At 40.8% G+C, this 22,193-nt stretch overlaps 1 protein-coding gene across 1 annotated transcript in view; it reads right to left on the bottom strand.

The window, feature by feature from the left end:
• Window positions 1-2,412: 2,412 nt before the first annotated feature.
• The window catches only part of LOC141111667 (vomeronasal type-2 receptor 26-like), a 28,844-nt gene continuing 9,063 nt past the window's right edge, over window positions 2,413-22,193 (bottom strand). The window contains exons 3-5 of the mRNA XM_073603815.1: window positions 10,304-10,522; window positions 6,055-6,178; window positions 2,413-3,320 (exon numbers count right to left, since the gene is read on the bottom strand). Coding sequence (XP_073459916.1) covers window positions 2,413-3,320; window positions 6,055-6,178; window positions 10,304-10,522 — 1,251 coding nt within the window. The remainder of the gene's footprint in view (window positions 3,321-6,054; window positions 6,179-10,303; window positions 10,523-22,193) is intronic.

Here is a 22,193-nt window from a genome sequence, read left to right as displayed (position 1 = left end):
GCAGTTATCAGTTAAAGTAATGCAGTGCTGTATCTCAAAAAATGGCCTGGTCAGGAAGGGGGGGTAAACCTTCTGGGACTGAAATGGTTAAAGGGAGTGTGTTAGGGTGCTGGTAGCTATTTGTCTTAATATAAAGTTAGGATGCACCGATGCTGGTATCGGTGACGGTACTAGGCATTTTCACGGGTATCGGTACTCAGGAAAATGCTCCGATACAGAAAACCGATACCGGAAGTGGGCGGGGAACCTCCTCCTCCCCTCCGACATTGGGGTTCGGTGGGGGAAAATCCACAGCACAGTGGGAACAGGCTGACAACTGGCCACACTGACACCCCATGCTCCCGGCTGTCTTTTTTTCATTACGCAGCACTGCTACGATCCTCTCCTGCCTCTGTAAACAAGAAGAGGGTGGGTGATGTCATGACTCCTCCCATCCTGTTTCTGCACAGAGAGAGAGAGCTAGCTGGATGGCTGGCCGCTATCCAATAACAGAGAGTGGGTGGGTCGCCAAGGGAAAGGGGCTGGACAGCATCAGCACGTGTGTTTCTATGTGAGGCAGCTGTGGAATCGTCCCTGGAAGCAGAACCGAGTAAGGAGGAGAGCAAATCCTGCAAACAGGTTAGTGTAGTATGTACAGGACAGTGTCAGCAGGCTACAGACCAGTCTTACACACTAGCACCATACAGTATATACAGACCAGTCTGTACCCCAACACTGTACTGTATATGTTATACACACACCAGTCTGTAAATAATGTAAGTTACGGTGTCAGTGTACAGACTGGTCTGTACCTTATGCCCTGTACTGTGCCCTCCTAATGCCCTGTACTGTGCCCTCCTAATGCCCTGTACTGCACCCTCCTAACACCCTCCTAACGCCCTGTATTGTGCCTTCCTAACATCCTCCTAATGCCCTGTACTGCGTCTTCCTGACACCCTTCTAATGCCCTTACCTGCGCCCTCCTAATGCCCTGCACTGCGCCCTCCTAACACCCTCCTAACACCCTGTACTGCGCCTTCCTAACACCCTCCTAACGCCCTGTACTGCATCTTCCTAACACCCTTCTAATGCCCTGTACTGTGCCCTCCTAATGCCCTGTACTGCGCCCTCCTAACACCCTCCTAATGCCCTGTACTGTGCCATTCTAACACCCTCCTAACACCTTCTACTTCGCCTTCCTAACACCCTCCTAATGCCCTGTACTGCATCTTCCTAACACCCTTATAATGCCCTGTACTGTGCCCTCCCAATGCCCTGTACTGCACCCTAATAACACCCTCTTAATGCCCTGTACTACGCCCTCCTAACATCCTGTACTGCGCCTTCCTAACACCCTCCTAACGCCCTGTACTGCATCTTCCTAACACCCTTCTAATGCCCCGTACTGTGCCCTCCTAATGCCCTGTACTGTGCCCTCCTAACACCCTCCTAACGCCCTGTACTGTGCCATTCTAACACCCTCCTAACGCCCTGTACTGCACCTTTCTAACACCCTCCTAATGCCCTGTACTGCACCTTCCTAACACCCTGTACTGTGCCCTCCCTGTGTTGCCTCCTCCCCCCCACCAGCGGTCACCTCTGCCCCCATGTCTCTCAATGACTCTCCCATCCTCTTCCCCCAGCAATCACAGCCTTTTTCTTTTCAATTCTCCCACCCCACAATTCCTATTTCACCTCACCCTTAACTACCCTGCCCTAACTTACCCCTCTACTTTCCACCCTGTCCTCACCCCAGCCTCGCCCAACTCCCTAACAATCCCCCTCCCAAACCACCCCCTACCTACGCAATGGGTATCAGTAATTGGTATCGACGAGTACTTACAAAAAAAGTATCGGTACTCTTACTCGGTGTTAAAAAAGTGGTATTGGTGCAACCCTATATAAAATATAAAAATCTATAGCAAAAAAAAAATAATAAGCAGAATAACAAAACAAAACAAAGCAAAAAAAAAGAACAGACCGACAGCTAGAACAACACAAAGTAGACTAGGCATATCTCACTTACATATCCGTATTGTTGTTGTGTTCATATATGTACCGGAAAAAGTACATGTTAATAAATACAGCTTTGTATTAATTTGTGCCTTTTATATCTGTATGGAGTTTAAACTTTAGGTTTTATGGTACCAGTATAAAGTTTGTGTCTTATGGCCATGTTTGCATTTCTTTATTTTTCTGTTTCTAATGGTTTGGAAACATTCAAAACATTCATATCTTGATGATTAGATTATTCATTAAAACTTTGAATTACATTTGATTTTTTTTTGTTGTTGAATGATGTTCTGTTATACAATATACTGTATAGGAAATAGATCAGCTATTTTATTTTTTGCAACCTTGACCTAATTTAAAATGTAATGTAACATTTACATAACTGTCTACATTTTTTGATGTCTTAAAATAAAAGAAAGTTTATATATTCCCTTTACTGTGCAGATAGCCTTTTGTATTCAGTTCTGGCCTACAGAGAATTATAAAGCATTTTGTAAGAAATATACAATATAAGAGACCATTATTGGAAATCAGTATGGCGAATATCTCCACAGCCACCGTGTATTTCCCTTTGGTGCTCAGATAGGCCGGGATCATGGCAATCCAGACACTGCAGAACACCAGCATGCTGAAGGTGATGTATTTGGCTTCATTAAAACTGTCCGGTAATGTCCTGGCAAAAAAAGCTATAATAAAACTAACAGCAGCCAGGATCCCCATATAACCCAGGACAGAGTAGAACCCAATAACTGACCCTTCATTACACTGAATGATGATCTTCTCCTGGTAGGAGTGTGTGTCCAATTCCTTGAAGGGAGGAGAGATGGTCAACCAACTAACACAGATTATAACCTGAACATTGGAACAAGCTAAGACTATACAGGTGGGCAGTTTTACTCCGATCCATTTCTTCCACACGCTGTTGGGTTTGGTGGCTTTGAAGGCAATGCAAACCATAATAGTCTTGGCCAATACAGAAGATACAGCTATTGTAAATAGAATTCCAAAATAAATTTGGCGTAGCAAGCAGGTTACATCCACAGGACGACCCAGGAAGAGGAACACACAGAGGAAACCCAACATGATGGAGACCAGGAGGACAAAGCTGAGGCTCTTGTTATTGGCTTTCACAACTGGTGTGTCCTGGTGTAAAATAAAAATGACGAGAACTAGAACAGTCTTCCCAAAACACAACAGTGAGAAGGTTATAAAAACAAATGAGATTTTGTCATCAGTGAAGGAAAGAAATTCTACTTGTTTGGGAATACAGTGAGTTTTGTTCTCATTTGGCCATTCGTGATCGGGGCATTTCATGCAGTTTTCACTATCTGGAAAACAAAATAAAATCAATGAACAGTGTGAGCACTTACAGGATATCTTGCTTGGCTTACTTCTAGCTAGTCTCACATTTCCACATTAGTGTTCTAGGTTGTGTACATTCGATGTTCCCGGTGGATGTCATATGACATCCTCCCCAGAATGTGCCTCATGCGCACCCCATGGCCACACTGTGGCGCGATCTGACACCCGCTGTGTCCGTGAAAGATCAGTGTACCGCCCCCCTGCTGTTACCATGCGATCGCTGTGACCAATCACAAGACAATTGTACACAATGGATGGCTTTCATTCATGTTATTCCTTGTGTACTATTGTTTTGATTTCTGTGATTGGTCACAGTGATCGCATGGTACAGATAGGGCCAACCACAACTCATCTGTATCATGTGTTTAGCTGTGGCCAATCACAGCTACTCACAATAGTAAACACTGAATTAATAGATTTCATTCTGTAAAAATGGTTGCTTATAACAGTGAAATTGACAATTATAAGCAAATATAAAAAATCATGATAACCCCCCAGAGTAGTACAATGTTACTTTGGTAACACTGCAGTGCTCTGGTCAGTATGTGGAAAAAATGTAACGAAAAAGAAAAAAAAACATTTAAAAAAATGAAAAAATATTCTATTTTTTTTTAGTATACTGCCACAATTCAGTGTCCCTGATCACCACGTCCAACAAGAAAAACTCGCTGCTCCAGGTGAGATTAGATGCCTGTCTGATGATCTAGACAGGTGTCTCGGCTCGCCTCCGCATGCAGTCAATAATAGAAGAAATGGCCGCACTCCATACTGGATCAAAATTCTTTTTTTATTCAGAACATCCCAAGGGTTGACAAAAGACAGAAAGCTGGTAGATGCATTCACACACTCCAAGTGTGCTTAATCATTACTTAATCATTACTTGATCATTACTTGATCACCGCCACACCAGTTATATGATGACGCTGTACTGCATTGGTGACAGTATCTAAAAAGAAAAGTTGTAAAATAAACAATTTTTGCCATGCATCCTACTAAATACCTTGAACTGTCTACTTTCCAAAAAGCGGTCATTTGGGGGGTATTTGTACTGACCTGACATTTTCGGGCCTCAAGAAATGAGATAGACATCAGGATTGATCTATTTGTATATATATATATATATATATATATATATATATATATATATATATCCCATAGTTTGTGGACTCTATAACTTACAAATTATATATTAATATATAATATATATATTATATTATTATATACACTGATTTGGGTAATTGTCACCAAAGAAATTTAGTAGTATACATTTTCACCTAAATTCATGAAGAAAAATTGTTTATTTGCCAAATTGTATAACAGAAACAGAATTTTTTTTTTCATAAATTTCGGTATTTTTTAGTTAATTTAGCAAAAAAAAATGGTGTTTAAATACCACCAAAAAAGCTCTATTTGTGTGAAAAAAAATGATAAACATTTCATATGGGTACTGTGTTGCATGACCACGCAAAATGTATTAAAACATTCCATCAGCAACTGGTTATACCAGGATCATGGCTGCAGCTTAAAACATGGTCCTGGAACCGTGTATTTCAATATTTGAACCGGTTTCTTGTAAAAGTGATCTGGGCACTGCAAAGCCTCTGGTGGTTCCTGGGTTCATTGTTCCTCCGGGAAATGCAAGACCATGATAATTGTACCCCCACAGATGGAGGCGGCTTGTGCTCAATATTTTTTGGGGGCGGTCCCCCTCACCCGCACTAACGCCACAACCCCACCCTCTTGCGGGAGATGGACTGCGGCAATCAGTGCCCCTCCATGAGAGATGGACAGCGGCGAGGAGATAGACGGTGGTGATCAGTGGCCTTACCTTAGTAGGCTCATGCTGCTCCTCACTCACTATGAGTAAGCACTCAGTCCTGAGTGCGAAACGCGTCAGCTCACCTGTACTTTCTGCATGACAGTCTTGTCATTTTGATGATCCCATTTTTTCAATAAAGTGAAGTTTTTTAACTACATCCGGTGTGCGGCATCCAAATCTTCTCCTCCATTCAAGCCTGCTTTGCCTAGCATTCAGCCAGCACCTGGAGCTCTTCTGCTCTGAAACTTCTACTTACACCTGGGTCAGTGTCAGCCTGAGCGGTGGAAACACTTTCTTTGCTTGTTTGCTGAGGGAATATCCGGGGTTATTGCTTCTCCTCCCGGCCGAACAGGCACTACTTCCCCTCCCGTCCGAGCAGGAAGTGGGTCCTGAGACCGGATTGGCCAGGAGTCCTAAGACTCCCTGGCCAATCCGGTCTCAGGACCCGCTTCCTGGGAATGGGGGGATGATTAACTCTAAACTCATGATTGACACTAAACTGACAACCTGTAAAGGCTTTAAAGCATCACCTATGGACAATTTTAGGTAACATAGTTTGTCCTCATTTCACAGTAGTGTACAGTTTTAAATCTTGATATGTTTGGTGTCTCTTTACTCTTTACACTTTTTTATGGAACAATTGGTCATAATAATGTGTTTGCATTCACTAAAATTAATTTGGGTGAATTTTTTCCTGAAAAATTAAAGTTTTGATAAACAGCTGCACAAATATCGTGTTTCATAAAAAATTGCAAGAGCTGCCATTTTATTCTCCAGGGTCTCTGCTTTTAGAAAATATATAAGGTTTGATGGTTCTAAGTCACCCTGTATATCAGGTGGTTAAAGACATAACGCCCTTAGTAATATTTGATAACCATTACCTGTAGTATTTGATATTTCTCCATATGAACACGGGGCACAGCTATGACAACAAGATTGTATGGCGAAGCTGGGAACTTTCCGGTATCCTGGGAAACAACTTTCTGAGCACTGAGATTTTGGAACCTAACAGAGAGCAACATATAGTATGTTATATATATTGTATAAATGTATTTATAAAACCAAGTTTTCTCATCTATGGTGTATACTTTACAAGTGATGTGGCCTCACCACTATTCTACTGTCTGTAAGATAAAATCTCTTCTTTTAGGGAAATCAGTCATGGTGCCAAAATTCTTCAACTTGTAAACCATCTGCTGACTGTGGACTTCAGCAACTCTTGTTTTTCCTGAGCTGCTTTGAAAATATCTTTTTATTTCGGTGCAGCAGTTCTACAATATATTTTTTATGATTGGCAGATTACCACATTTTGTGATCTTTTTTTATATGGCAAGTTATACTTACACATAAATACAGTGCATCCGGAAAGTATTCACAGCACTTCACTTTTTACACACTTTGTTATGTTACAGCCTTATTCCAGAATGGATTAAATTAATTATTTTCCAAAAAATTCTAAAAAAAAAAAAAAAAACATAATGACAACATGAAAAAGGTTTGTTTAAAACCTTTGCAAATTTATTAAAAATAAAAAATTAAAAAATCCCATGTACATAAGTATTGACAGCCTTTGCCATGACACTCAAAATTGAGCTCAGGTTCATCTTGTTTCCACTGATCATCCTTGAGATGTTTCTACAACTTGATTGGAGTCCATCTATGGTAAATTCAGTTGCGTAGACATTATTTGGAAAGGCACACACCTGTCTATAGAAGGTCCCACAGTTAACAATGCATGTCAGAGCACAAACCAAGCCATGAAGTCCAAGGAATTGTCTGTAGACCTCTGAGACAGGATTGTATGGAGGCACAGATCTGGGGAAGGGTACAGAAACATTTCTGCAGAATTGAATGTCTCAATGAGCGTAATTACCTCCATCATCCATAAATGGAAGAAGTTTGAAACCACCAGGACTCTTCTTAGAGCATGCCACCTGGCAATCCAATCTGGGGAGAAGGGCCTTAGTCAGTGAAGTGACCAAGAATTCGATAGTCACTCTGACAGAGCTCCAGCTTTTCTTTGTGGAGAGAGGAGAACCTTCCAGAAGAGCCACCATCTCTGCAGCATTCCACCAATAAGACCTGTATGGTAGAGTGGCCATACGGAAGCCACTCCTCAGTAAGAGGCACATGACAGCCCATCTGGAGTTTGCCAAAAGGCACCAGAAGGACTCTCAGACCATGAGAAACAAAATTCTCTGCTCTAATGAAACAAAGAATGAACTCTTTGGCCTGAATATTTGGCATAAACCAGGCACCACTCACCTGTTAAATACCATCCCTACAGTGAAACATGGTGGTGAAGCATGGTGGTGGCAGCATCATGCTGTGGGAATGTTTTTCAGCGTAGGAACTGGGCGACAAGTCAGGAAAGATGAATGCAGCAATGTATAGAGATGTCCTTAATGAAAACCTGCTCCAGATTGCCCTGGACCTCAGACTGGGGCAAAGGTTCATCTTCCAACAGGACACTGTACCTAAGCACACAGCCAAGATAACAAAGGAGTGGCTAAGGGACAACTCTGTGAATGTCCTTGAGTGGCCCAGCCAGAGTCCAGACTTGACCCAGATTGAACATCTCTGGAGAGATCTGAAAATCGCTGTGCACCGACGCTCCCCATCCAACCTGATGGAGCTTGAGAGGTCCTGCAAAGAAGAATGGGAGAAACTGCCCAAAAATAGGTGTGCCAAGCTTGTAGCATCATACTCAAAAAGACGTGAGGCTGTAATTGCCCCAAGGATGCTTCACCAAAGTATTGAGAAAAGGCTGTGAATACATATGCTCATGGGATTTTTTACATTTTTAATTTTTTTAATAAAATTGCAAAATAATTTTTTAATAAGACTTTTAATAAGATTTCAAAGTCTTTCATGTTGTCATTATAAGAAATTGTTTGTAGAATTTTGAGGAAAATAGTTAATTTAATCCATTTTGGAATAATGCCCTGTACACACTGTCGGACATTGATCAGACATTCCGACAACAAAATCCCCTGGATTTTTCCCGACGGATGTTGGCTCAAACTTGTCTTGCATACTTATGGACACACAAAGCTGTCAGAAAATCCGATCGTTCTGAATGCGGTGACGTAAAACACATACGTCGGGACTATAAACGGGGCAGTAGCCAATAGCTTTCATCTCTTAATTTATTCTGAGCATGCGTGGCACTTTGTGTGTCGGATTTGTGTACACACGATCGGAATTTCCGACAAAGGATTTTGTTGTCGGAAAATTTTATAGCAAGCTCTTAAACTTTGTGTGTCTGAAATTCCTATGGAAAATGTGTGATGGAGCCTACACACGGTCGGAATTTCTGACAACAAGGTCCTATCACACATTTTCCATCGGAAAATCCTATCGTGTGTACAGGGCATAAGGCTGTAAAATAACAACATGTGGAAAAAGTAAAGCGCTGTAAATACTTTCCGGATGTAGATTTTAAAAGCCAGCTTATTAACTAAAAATACGTTATTTCTTTTAATGCTTTTTCAAATTTTATTTTATGCATGAATGAACTTGATCCAATAAATTATTTGTTCAACAAAGAGAAGGCAAAATAATATAATTTATGTTTTTGCATTCTTTATTTGTCAAGACCAAAACAAATTCACAAAAGTTTACAAGCAAGTAAAAATAAAGTGAAAAACATTCAAAATCCCAAATACAGTAGAAGCCAAGGGCTTACAACAAAATAGACACACAATCATAAAAGATAAAGGGACCTATTTATACAACCATTCATGAAGGCAGTGGCAGAATGAAACGTGTTAAGTATCCAACCAAGAGAGCTGGCTGTTTGAGTGGCTCCACTGGAATCCCCTATTATTGCTCACTTACCTGGACTTTACCCATCTATATCAATTGTCCAAATGACACTCCAGGATAAAAAAAACCTATTAAAACGGGGGGGGGGGGGGGGGGGGTGGAGCAGGGAGAAGGAAAAGAGGGAAAAATAGTAGGACAGACCAGGCCTGCTCTGCATCCACGAGTCATTGATCACTCAAGCACAAGTAGTCTACACTCCACCATCATGGCTGTATAGTCTCAGCATCTTGGCATCTAAAAAGGTGATTGGTCTGCCAAAATTTGGTCAAATTCATCAGCGCAGATGTATTTGAGCCAGTAAAATCAAGTCTTATGGAACTTCTCCCCTGTTCCCTTTAGGACGCTAGTCAGTCTCTTCATATGAAGGATGTCTTCCACCAAATGGAACCATTGTGTGAGAGTGGGGTCAGACGTGGATTTCCACAAGGCAGGAATGCAAGACTGAGTTGCATTTACCAAATGGTGAAACACTAAATTCCTGTATATCTTCACTATTGTTGGGGTCTGGTTCCGCTCTTCTTCTTTTTCTTTTCACACCCCATTTAGGGCAACCAAAAAAGGTGATGTTGACTGAGACATATGTTTAGGTCTGGCTCCCAAATCACCTGTATGTGTGGTAGCTTCTTCTTCCTATGGGTTTTCACCTCCACAGGAATGTCCAGGCGGAGGTTTCCATTCTTAGGGGGGGTTTCCACCTAGCTCAACATGAGGGGCCTCCCTACTGATGGTACCCAAAAGATGTTGTTAGTAACCATTGCCTCTATTCCTCCTGGTACCTCATTCTTCTCACTTTCACCATTTTCATGATACATCTTTTGGTCCCTATTCCTATTTTTATTTATATTTTTACTTCTAGGTTTGATACTTATTCTTGGTTTCAGTGCTTATCACTGATCCTTTGAATATGTTGCTATCAGCCAACAAAGAGTCACAGGCTGGGAAAGGCCCATTTCTCTTTCAGAATAACTGGATTTTATGAGTTTGATGTTGAGGAACTCAAGTTGCCTGCACAGAACTCTGATCTTCACATTATTTATCAGTTCATCACATGGTTTCCTGAAAGCTCAGAAGAGAAAGAAGGGGGCTTAGAGATAAGAAAATGTTATGTCTACCCTAGAAAAAAATGCAGCCTGTAGGCTAAAAGACTCACTTACGTTAATCTTACTTTACCTTGGGGCAAGAAGAGTCCTCACTGGGAGGCAATTGTTCTGATAGTTGATTGTTAAGATTATGGCATATGAATGACCCACATCTTCAAGACTTTTTTTCTCTAGAACTTTACAGAATCTCATATAGCCTTACCTGATTTTTCTTATTTTTCCAGTTAATTAAAGTAGAATTAATTGCAAGTTTCCATTTCCAATAACCAAACCCATCACGATGGAAATTCCCAACAGATCTTGTAAACCAACTCCCATTAACAAAAACATGGTTCTGAATAGTAAACTGTACAGCAAGATCTCCATTTCCTTTATTTCTACTGACATTCTCATCCAATGTTGTTTTTAAGCGCCGGTTAAACTACCAGATAAAAACATTGCATATTATATTACATATCACTGTTACTGAACTACTACATTTTAAACCTAATTACTAGAATATGTTCACATGTCAATGTCTTTTCAAACATCATTTTCATTAAATTTTTAATCTGCAGATTTGATGTAAATAATAATCCCTGGAGATCCAGCCAAGAAGGTCCTTGTTTAGGTACTTCTTGTTATAGAGTGACAACCTCTGTCTCCCAATTGTGCTGCTGCATTATCACCTTGTCACATAAGATTCCACCAGAGACTACACACATTACCCAGGCATGGTCCACTGTTGTCACCCTCAGGAAACCAACTCTGGAAATGCCATACAGCCATCACTGGAGTGAATGCAGAGAGGATGTGTTTGCAAATAAGTTGGAGCACATCAGATGTAACAAACTATGTAAAAAGATGTAAACAAGTGTACTACAGTGGAACCTCGGATTGCGAGTAAAGCAGTTAACAAAAGTTTTGCAATAAGAGCAATTATTTAAAAAAAATCCTGACTCAGTTTGCGAGATTTGTCTCGCAAAACTAGCAGGATTCAAGCCTCTGCAGTGTGCAGTACCGCATTTGGCCAGAGGGGCAGGGGCACCGGTGACACTCGAAGCCTTTCGGAAATACTCGGAAACACTCAGAAATACTCAGTTCCTGAGTGTTTGCCAGCCTTTCCGAGTGCATCTGAGCGGTCTCCGTGTATTTCCGAGTCTCTCTGAGTGCCCCCTCCCACCTCTGGCCACATGCGGTATTGCATGCAATAGAAGTCAATGTGGAACTAATTATTTAAGTTTCCATTGACTTCCATGGGGAAACTCGATTTGATATGCGAGTGCTTTGGATTACAAGCATTCTCCTGGAATGGATTATGCTCGTAATCCAAGGTTCCACTGTACCTCCTTATCCTCCAGAGCAGGGGTCTCCAAGCTTTCTAAACAAGAGGCCAGTTTACTGTACTTCAGGTGCCGTGTCCTGGCACCAGTGGGAGTAAACAATGCCCCATCACATGAAGCACCCTCATGGCTAACAGAGGACAGAATTAGAATTGGGAAACTTAACATTAATAAATCACCAGGACCAGATGGCTTTGCAGTCGAGGATACTTAGGGAACTCAGTCAAGTAATTGCCAGACCATTGTTCCTAATTTTTACTGACAGTCTACTGACTGGAATAGTACCAGGGGATTGGAGAAAAGCCAACGTAGCACCAATATTTAAAAAGGGCCCAAAATACATCCCGGGGAATTACAGACCAGTTAGCCTAACATCAATAGTATGCAAGCTCTTGGAGGAGATGATAAGGGACTATATACAAGATTTTAGTAACAAAAACGGTTTCATTAGCAGTAATCAGCATGGTTTTATGAAGAATTGTTCTTGCTAAACCAATCTATTAACCTTCTATGAGGAGGTGAGTTGCCATCTAGATAAAGGAAGGCCCATAGACGTGGTGTATCTGGATTTTGCTAAAGCATTTGACACAGTTCCCCTTAAACGTTTACTGTACAAAATAAGGTTTGTTGGCATGGACCATAGGGTGAGTACATGGATTGAAAACTGGCTACAAGGGCAAATTCAGAGGGTGGTGATAAATGGGGAGTACTCAGAATGGTCAGGGGTGGGTAGTGGGGCACACTGGGTTCTGTGCTGGGATCCGCCCTGAAATTTTCGAGTGGGGACAATAGTCTCCCTTACTCCGTCCAAAATGAAAAAAAAAAGTGTTGCCTATAGTTCTACTTTAAGCACAAATTTCTGATAATTTTATGGAAAGGACTAAGAAGATATAACCATGCAAATGGTGCAGCAGAAAACATATAGCACAGTTGCAGAATGCCAGCCGCCCACATACCGGAAGCAGTGCGGATGCTTTTTGTGTGCGCTCCACTAATTTGCCTTTCAGCCCAGTCCATCCCATAAGACTAGCGCTGCGCAAGCCGGCGGGGACTCTTTCCGTGCTGCCACCCTGCAAAGTGCTGCCTTGTTGGCCTAGGCCAGGATACAGCATTGGTTGCTGCACTACACTAAGCCCAGGTTCACACTAGAATCCGCATGTGAATCGCACAGGAAACGCACCACATTCCTGTGCAAGTCAGTGCAGTGCAATTTGAGCCCTTTCATTTTGGCTCAAATCCAAAGAAGTGCAGGCACCATAGATAGCACTGCAAACATTTTGTACCATGCTATTCGGTGCAGGCAAACTGAACTGCATTTGTGATGCATTTTGGGTGTCCCTAACTTTCTATTGAGACCCGCAGCTGATTGCAATGTGGTGAGGGAAACGCTGCGTTTCCTGCACCACACATGTGTGAACCTAGGCCTACTGAGCCAGCCTTCAGAATACCTGCAGTGGTCATTGCTCTAATCTAGAATCTGGCTTCACTACCTTTGGGCAACATCTCCAGCCAGGCAGTGCAACCTTTGTGTCCCCAGGCTTGAGTCTACTGTACCTTTCTTCAGGCTCATAAAGCACCCCATAGATGACTTTATTTTCTTCCTTTTCCCTACAGGTGTGGTCAGTTTTGATGGGGGAATGACTCCTGCTGCATTAATGTGTTCTGCCAGCACAGGGGTATAAAGAGCCTTCCCGGCTGTCAGAACACAATGGTCACTAGCAACTATAGCCGCCAATAGTAATTTAATGTAAAACATCCAACAGTCTGGTTGTACCCAAGTTGATTGATGGATCGACTTGGGTAATACATGGATCGAATATCTGCTGGTCCCTGTCGAATTGGCCGAATTTACATCCACATATGGCCGACTTAAGTCCTTCCCAGGAGCAGGTCTGGGAGATCAGTCACAACAACACACACCCTCCCCAGGCAGAAACAGGGAGGGAAGAGAGCTTCCAAAATGTTCCCTCTAATACTTATACCTTTCTTCAGCATGCACCATTGACAATAAACCTCTTAGTGGTTAGCCATAAAGATATAAATATTGGATCCTCTTACACTATTCCCAGGGACAGCACCCAACAGCAGACAAAAGCAAACAATAACCAGAGCTTAGGGGAAAATAAACTTTAATCAGAACTATTAATTCAGCTCAGGCTAGCTACAGCCTGGCAGAACAAAATTTAAAGTGACATTAAATAATGTCCTTATTCTCCAAAAACAATCCATACACATCCTCTACTTAATGGCTCTGTACTAACTAATTTTTCAATTAAATTATTTCTTATTGTGTTTCTCTACCTCTTTGTATAGTCCTCCATGAGCATCTGAACCTCTTCCCCCTGCTATTCAATTAGTTTCAGCCAAGTACTGTACTCTAGTTGTCGTCAAAAACAAAGTTTTCAGGAAACGCCTAAAGGTGGATAGAGTTGAAGATGATCATACAGATTGGGGTAGGGAATTACAAAGGATGGGAGAGGCTTGGGAGAAATCCTGGATGCGAATATGAGAGGAGATGATGAGGGAGCAGGAGGTCTTGAGAGGAACGAAGAGGGCGATTTGGTGATGTAGCTGGGGATGAGTTGTGGATAGCTTTGTAAGTTGGTGTTAGTATTTTGAATTCAATTTGTTGGGTGAGTGGCAGCCAATGGAGGGATTGGCAAAAAGGGGTAGTAGATGCTGAGCTGTTTGTAAGATGGATGAGTCTCGCAGCAGCATTCATTATGGACTGAAGAGGGGATAGCCTATTTAAAGGTAAGCCAATGAGGAGGGAGTTGCAGTAGTCGAGGCAAGAGATAACCAGGGGGTGAACTAGGAGCTTTGTGGTTTCATTGGTTAGGAAGGAATGTATTTTGGAGATGCTGTGGAGGTTGAGGCGGCAGACTTTGGAAAGTGATTGAACGTGGGGCCAAAAGGAATGTTCAGAGTCCAGGATAACAACTAACACCCTGGCATGCGGGGAAGGGTTGATGGTTATGCTATTGATCTGGACAGAGAGGTCAGTGGAAGAGGCACGTGGAGAAGAAATATTTTGAGCTTAGTTTTGGAAAAGTTGAGTTTGAATAAGTGGTATGACATCCAGATAGATATGTCTGTTAGTAAATTAGTGATGCGTGAGGAGACTGATTGAGTGAGTGAGTTGAGAGGTGGAGAGATACATGTGGGTGTCATCAGTGTCAAAATTATATTGAAATCCATGGTAGGCTATCAGCTGACCCAGGGAGGTGGTGTAGATTGAAAATAGGAGAGGTCTAAGAGCAGAACCTTGGGGAACCCCAACGGTGAAAGGAAGGGGAGTGGAGAAAGCAGAATTGTAAGTCACACTGAAAGTGTTGTGGGATAGGTAGGATGAGAGCCAGCAAAGAGCACAGTCACGGAGACCAAAGGAGTAAAGTTTTTTTTTGAGTAGGGGGTGGTTTACCATATCAAAGGCAGCTGAAAGGTCCAGAAGTAGGAGTACAGAGTAGTGTCCATTGGATTTTGCTATCTGTAAGTCATTTGTGAGTTTTAAAAGAGCAGATTCAGTTGAGTGTTGAGGGAAAAATCCAGACTAAAGGGGATCAAGGAGGTTATTCTTAATGAGGTGGTCACTCAGTTGGTTGTAGACCAGGGGTTCAAGGAGTTTTGAGGAAAAGGGGAGCAAGGAGATGGGGCATAGATTGTTAACATTGGTTGGGTCCACGAAAGGCTTTCTGAGTATGGGGGTGTATGTGCATGTTTTTGCGTGTTTATGATACCGGGCGTTTTATCAAACTAAATGTCTACTTGAAGCTACTAACTAACCAGTCATACAAACTAGCACCATTCATTTTTCCTGACAGCTAAATATAAAGGATCTAGACAAGACATCACCATGTTTCACATGATGCCTCACAATATACAGTTTTCTTAAGCATATTCTTTTTTTGTAACATCTGTTGCAAAGTTTCTTACTCAGAGATCCTGCCAGAAACCATACTTCTTGTTGCAGGCTGACAATGCTAAGCTGATGCTTTGAAAATTGCAACAGCTTTGATAATTTGTTGTGCGCACTAGTTGGCCATTGGGATGGCTATCTGCTATACCTGATACTACAAACAGTAAGCTGCAACCTGTTCACTTGTCACAAATCATGACTCATTGACTCGTGTGTGTCCACTGAAGAATTCTAATAAAAGTCTAATCTATTTTTTGGCCACATTTGTACTCATCTTTTGTTTATATTTTTCTTTATCATCTGCGTGACATTTAATATACAGTAAGAATAATTTTGGCATGAATGCAGAATGTTCAGAGCATCGACCATACATTGCACTGCATGATACACAGGACCTGAAGTTCTGTCAGATGAATAATCTCCGGAGTCCGGTAAATGTTCCTGCCCTGTACAATTGTGAAGAGAAATTCGATAAAGTCTTTCATACAATGTATCTTTTTTTTTGTTTCCTGACAAGCAGAAAAGTGTTGTCATCCACAGATCTTCAAGTAACTTGTCTTTTGGGTGGATCATTGGATGGAAACCATCAACAAAATTCTTGAAATTCTTATCAGCTTCGGACCAGAAGTTCAAGGATAAGCTACAATTAAAACTATCTGGATACTTTCTATAAGAGCAATATGTGAGGCCCATTGAGGTGGGAGGATCAATGTTACATCCCTGAATAATCTTTTCATTGAGGATTCAAACATTACATCATGATATGTTCCACAGAGTATGATCACTTTTACCGATAATTTCTTAACGGTCGTATATGCACTTTCCAAATCACTCTCTGCAGACATTGATAATTGAATACAAGATCTTAATATAAAGGCTACACAAATTTGAAGACGTGACAAAATTCTTGATAACCGAAACGCTGCTCTCTGCCCGCTTTCATCTGCAGATGATATTATTCCAACCCAAGTCCGTCCAAAATGTCTGATAAGTTCTGATATATAATGATAAATCATAAAGTCACCTGGGACTGTTTGGTAAAAAGAGGGAAAAACAGCTCTGTCGATGCCAAAATCATCCATTACCCCATAACTGATCTAAGAAAACAGGGAGATGTGTTTCAGCATTGAGGATATAAACCTACAGGAGATAGTTAAGCTTTCAAGCATCTAGGAAGACACGCCTTTCTAAAATGAGATGTTAAGGTCCTATGTATCAAGTGGTAAATGGTACATTTACTGCACACTCTCCAAACAGTCAAAATCCTTCCCTGTAAAGAATAAACACATCTATATAAAGAATAACCTGCACATTTAGTGGGCCAAACAACATTCACCCTCATTCACTGAAATCTGCCCTTTAGTGGCAAAAGTGACATTCACTTAACAGTCACAAGACTGAAATGTCCCCCTTTGAGAGCCACCAGAGAATACTTCTCAAAGCTGCTAGCCCATAGACATGTGCATTCGTTTTCGTCCGAATGCATTTTCGTCTGAATTTCAGGTATTTTCGTTATCGTTTAAACAAACAATAACGAAAGTGCAGAATCCGAAAAACGAAAGATCCGACATAAACAAATGCTTTATTTTCATTTTCGTTGCTACAACAGTTCGATATAGATAGGAGATTCGACATGATGATGACAATAACAATCTGTGTCCATCAAACCTGTGGTCGAATGTGCCTAACCTTAACTCTATTAGTCCAAGATTATTCTACATAGAGAGAAAAGATTCGACATAGAGAGAAAAGATTCGACGTAGGGGAGAAAAGATTCGACGTAGGGGAGAAAGATTCGACGTAGGGGAGAAAAGGTAAATAAAAATAATGATGATGATGAATGTTATTGGCTGATTGTAACCAAAGAGGAGGAGCAGTAAAATAGCTAGAACTAAGTACACAGGTAGTTTGGCTTATGGTGTATGTTGAAAGTTCTAAGAAGATTCGACGGAGCAGGTAAACTATATGGCGTCGTACAGTTTAGCTGCTCAGTCGAATCTTCTTTGAACATTCGACAGACACCATAAGCCTTCAATGACAGATTCGACCTTAATTTGGATTTTCGGACTAATGCAATTTTTAACGAAAAACGAAATAAATAAGAACGAATTTCGGGAGTAACTAAATAAATTTATTTTTCGGACGAAAACTAAATTCCGAAACGAAATATTTCAGTGTGCACATGTCTACTAGCCCAGTCCCTGATGTTACTGACATTAATGATCCAACTACAACATAGTGATCACATGCAGGCTAAGGGCTTCACTGACAAAAAAAAAAGCCTTCAGCCAGCAACTAACCACTGCCACCTTCAGGCCAACTGTTTTTTGAGGGTAAAGATCCCTTTACCTATAGGAGGTGTTTACCCTGCAAAGTGATTGGGAATAGTCTTAGAAAAATAGATCACTTTGAATGTAATAGCATGGGGGGAAAAATCTAGAAGATATATCTTGTGACATCTGTTAAGCTGCCTACATACTGGAATGCCCATGTGGGCATCAGTACATGGGTCACACACCAAGAAAATTGGTGACTAGGGTTAAAGAATGGATTAATAATGTGCCTAAGGGTTATGATAATTATAAAAAGTTTCTAAACATTCTAAGGAGTTTTATGGAATGGATCCAACTAAAATGTTATGGTATTGATATTATTTTCAACCCCCAGAGAGTATCTAATATGAAACAATTAAATATGTATGAATTAATGTGGATTTGTTGATAAATATCTTGCATCCTAGTGGTTTGAACATGAACTGTTTTATTTCTGTTGATTAAATATTAGGGTTATTTGTGAAGGTACAGTAGAATATGAGTACAAATGTGTCCTCTATGTTGTTCCAGACCGCCCATCGTTGTTTTACATTGGCTGTTTGAAGAGGAATACAGGGGTAATGGCAGCAGCTAGCTGCCATAACCCCGGTATCTTCTACTTCAGTGAGTGGTCTGGTTTAAGATAAAAGTGGTCTCTGTAGCGGATTCACTGCAAGAGCACTTTAATCGGCGGCGGGAGAGGGCCCCCCTCCCGCCGCACTTACCAGAGCCATCGGCAGAGACGGAGGCGATTGGATCTTCACCCTTGCTGGGCATGGAGACTAGTGAGGGAAAGATGGCCCCAAACCTGTCTCCATAACAATGCAGGGCAGAAGCGACATCAAAACATCACTTCCGCCCACAGCTCTTAAAGGCCATTTTTTTTATGACAATTTTTTTTTTTTTTTTTTCATTTTAGTCTAAATATGAGATCTGAGGTCTTTTTGACCCCAGATCTCATATTTAAGAGGTCCTGTCATGCTTTTTTTTTATTACAAGGGATGTTTACATTCCTTGTAATAGGAATAAAAGTGACATTTAAAAAAAAAAAACAGTGTAAAAATAAAAAATAAAAGGTAAAATAAATAGAGAAAAAAATTGAAACATGCCCTGTTCCGCCGAGCTCGCGAGCAGAAGCAAGTGCATACGTGAGTAGCACCCGCATATGTAAACAGTGTTCAAACCACACATGTGAGGTATGAGCAAGAGAAATAATTCTAGCCCTAGACCTCCTCTGTAATTTAAAACATGCAACCTGTAGAATTTTTTAAACGTCGCCTATAGAGATTTTTAAGGTTAAAAGTTTGTCGCCATCCCATGAGCGGGCTCAACTTTGTAGCGTGACATTTTGGGTATCAATTTACTTGGCGTAACATTATCTTTCACAATATAAAAAAATTGGAATAACTTTACCGTTGTCTTATTTTTTAATTCAAAAAAGTGTATTTTTTCCAAAAAAAGTGTGCTTGTAAGACCACTGTGCAAATACGGTGTGACAGAAGGTATTGCAATGACCACCATTTTGTTCTCTATGGTATTAGAAAAAAAATGTGTAATGTTTGGGGGTTCTAAGTAATTTTCTAGCAGAAAAAAAACAGTTTTTACCTTGTAAACAACAAATCTCAGAAAGAGGCTCGGTCCTTGAGTGGTTATTGCTAAAACTATTAAAATTTACATGCAAAAAAAAAAAATTATAAAAATGAAACGAAGAGAATGAGGTGAAACAGACTGACAGAACAGCCCTGACGCACCAGACTTGAGACGCAAGAAAAAGAAAAGCTTGCGTTCACCCTAACACCGTGCAAAATCTAATAAAACACAACCTAACATAAAATACATGTAGATTATATACCAATAAATCAATATTATTTCCAGTCCAAAACTAAAGTGCTATAGTGCAAAATAAAAGTGCAATCTTCTTAGAGTCCTGTGTTTTAGTGCTCTGTGCAAATCCACTTCAATCTCCTCCACTCCTTGTGTCCACCCATGTCTCCTATAAGGTCCAAACTCACAAGAGGTTGTTGACCCCCTGAGCTTATACTGAGGGACGTCAATAAAAGATTTGGACACAGACCAATTGTGTGTCATACCATCATCCATGCTGTATATAATGCCATCATAGTTACTCTCAGATCCGCATCATAAAGGAGAGGGCACCAGTAAGACATTTCATAGGGTAATACCATTTATTAAAACCTCTATCTACAACCCTTGGCAAAGAACAGACCTTCCTATATAAAAGATAGCAAAGATGTTATAAATCACCTTCAGGGAGTCACTTTAAATAAAGATAGAATACTAGTAACGGTAGATATAGGATCACTTTACAGTGGGGAAAATAAATATTTGATCCCCTGCAGATTTTGTAAGTTTGCCCACATACAAAAAAATGAAGGGTTTATAATTTTTATAATAGGTGTATTTTAAATGATGGAGACAGAATATGAACCAAAAATCCAGAAAAACACATGATACAAATGTTATAAATTGAGTTGCAGTACAGAGAATACAATAAGTATTTTATCCCCAGGCAAAACATAACTTGGTAGTTGGTGGAGAATTGCTTGTTGGCAAGCACAGAGGTAAGACATTTCTTGTAGGTGGTGACCAGGTTTGCACACATCTCAGGAGGGATTTTGGTCCACTTTTCTTTCCAGATCTTCTCTAAATCCCTAAGGTTTCTTGGCTGTCACTTAGCAACTCGAAGTTTCAGCTCCCTCCATCAACTCTCTATAGGATTCAAGGATACATTCACCTTTTTAAACATGCTACAAGTTACACCCATATTCAGGATCTAACATGTAACATGCTACAGATGCATCAGACTCCGCTTCTCCCAAACCCCCAGTCTGACAGCTAGAGGGGCATCTTCTCCCTTCTGCTAGCTTTTATAATCTGTAAAAAAAACACAGCCATGTGGGCCACCACCCACCAGAAGTGTCATATGTTCATAGTGTTCTGTGAATCAAAAAACTACAAGATCTTTGCAGCTGTAGGCCTGTAGTATCTGAACTACCATGGCACTGTTGAGCTCTGTGGTAGTTTATTGATGCTTCCTGCTAGTTTGTAAATGCTTGGCCATACAATGTAGGATCTGCTGATCTTGGATGCAATGCTTTCTGGGCTCCCAACAAAAGAAATAACAAATGCCCATTTTTTTACCTGCAAAAATATGTGCATTTATTATTTTTTTGTAAAGGTGAACTTATTCTTTAAGGTCTGGAGACTGGCTAGGCCACTCCATGACCTTAATATGCTTCTTCTTGTGCCACTCTTTTGTTGCCTTGGCGGTATGTTTTGGGTCATTGTCATGCTGGAAGACCCACCCACGACCCATCTTCAGTGTTCTGGCTGAGGGAAAAAGGTTGTCATCCAAGATTTTACAATACATGGCCCTGTCTATTGGGCCCTCAATGTGGTAAAGTCAGCCTGTACCTTTAGCAGATAAACAGCCCCAAAGCATCATGTTTCCACCTCCGTGCTTGACTGTAAGGCTGATGTTCTTAGGGTCATAGGCAGCATTTTTCTTCCTCCAAACACGGTGAGTTAATGCCAAAGAGCTAAATTTTGGTCTCATCTGACTACAGCACTTTCTCCTAATCCTTCTCTGAATCATTTAGAAGTTCATTGGCAAACTTCAGATGGGCCTGTACATGTACCTTCTTGAGGAGGGGGACCTTGCAGGTGCTGCAGGATTTCAATCCATGGTGGCATATTGTGTTACCAATGATTTGTTTGGTGAACGTGGGCCCAACTGCTGCAAGCTCCTTCCATGTATTTCTGGGCTGATCCCTCACTTTTCTCATGGTCTTCCTTACCCCATGAGGCACAATCTTGCATGGAGCTCCAGATCAAGAGTGATTGATGGTTATTTTTGTGTTTCTTCCATTCATAAATATGCAGGCTCCAGTATTTGAAGAGAACAGAGTTAAAGAAAATATGAATTACATAAGAAAGGAGTATCAAAGACGTGGGGGGTTATTTACTAAAGGCAAATCCACTTTGCACTACAAGTGCACTGCAAGTGCACTTGGAAGTGCAGATGCTGTAGATCTGAAGGGGGGACATGCAAGAAAAATAAAAAACAGCATTTTAGCTTGCACATGATTGGATGATAAAATCAGCAGAGCTTCCCCTCATTTCAGATCTTCCCCTCAGATCTACAGCGACTGCACTTTCAAGTGTGCTTACAGTGCAGTGTGGATTTGCCTTTAGTAAATTAAGCCCATAGTGTATTTAGACATTATAAAGCTTTCTATAATAAAGACCCAAGTCTATTGATCTTTTATAGAATAGATGGGGTTAAAAAACACTGGAGAGGGTTAAATTTAAAGCAAGACATTTCACAAAATAAGACCCTTGGAACTTTGAACTAGAGACTTTGACCCTGCATGGTGTGAATGTGGACATCAATTAAAAAATGTTTTATCACAGAGTTTTATTATAAAATAGCCCTGGGCAAAATTTTATGGATTACAAAGTTTCCGTTTTTTTTTAAATACTCAATTTTTTAATTAAATTTTGATTGCAAAAATGAGGTAT

The sequence above is a fragment of the Aquarana catesbeiana genome, linkage group LG11 (assembly GCF_042186555.1).
Source record: "Aquarana catesbeiana isolate 2022-GZ linkage group LG11, ASM4218655v1, whole genome shotgun sequence".
In the NCBI taxonomy this organism is placed as follows: domain Eukaryota; kingdom Metazoa; phylum Chordata; class Amphibia; order Anura; family Ranidae; genus Aquarana; species Aquarana catesbeiana.
The sequence above is the reverse complement of the archived record's forward strand: the minus strand, read 5'-3'. Positions and strand labels throughout refer to the sequence as shown.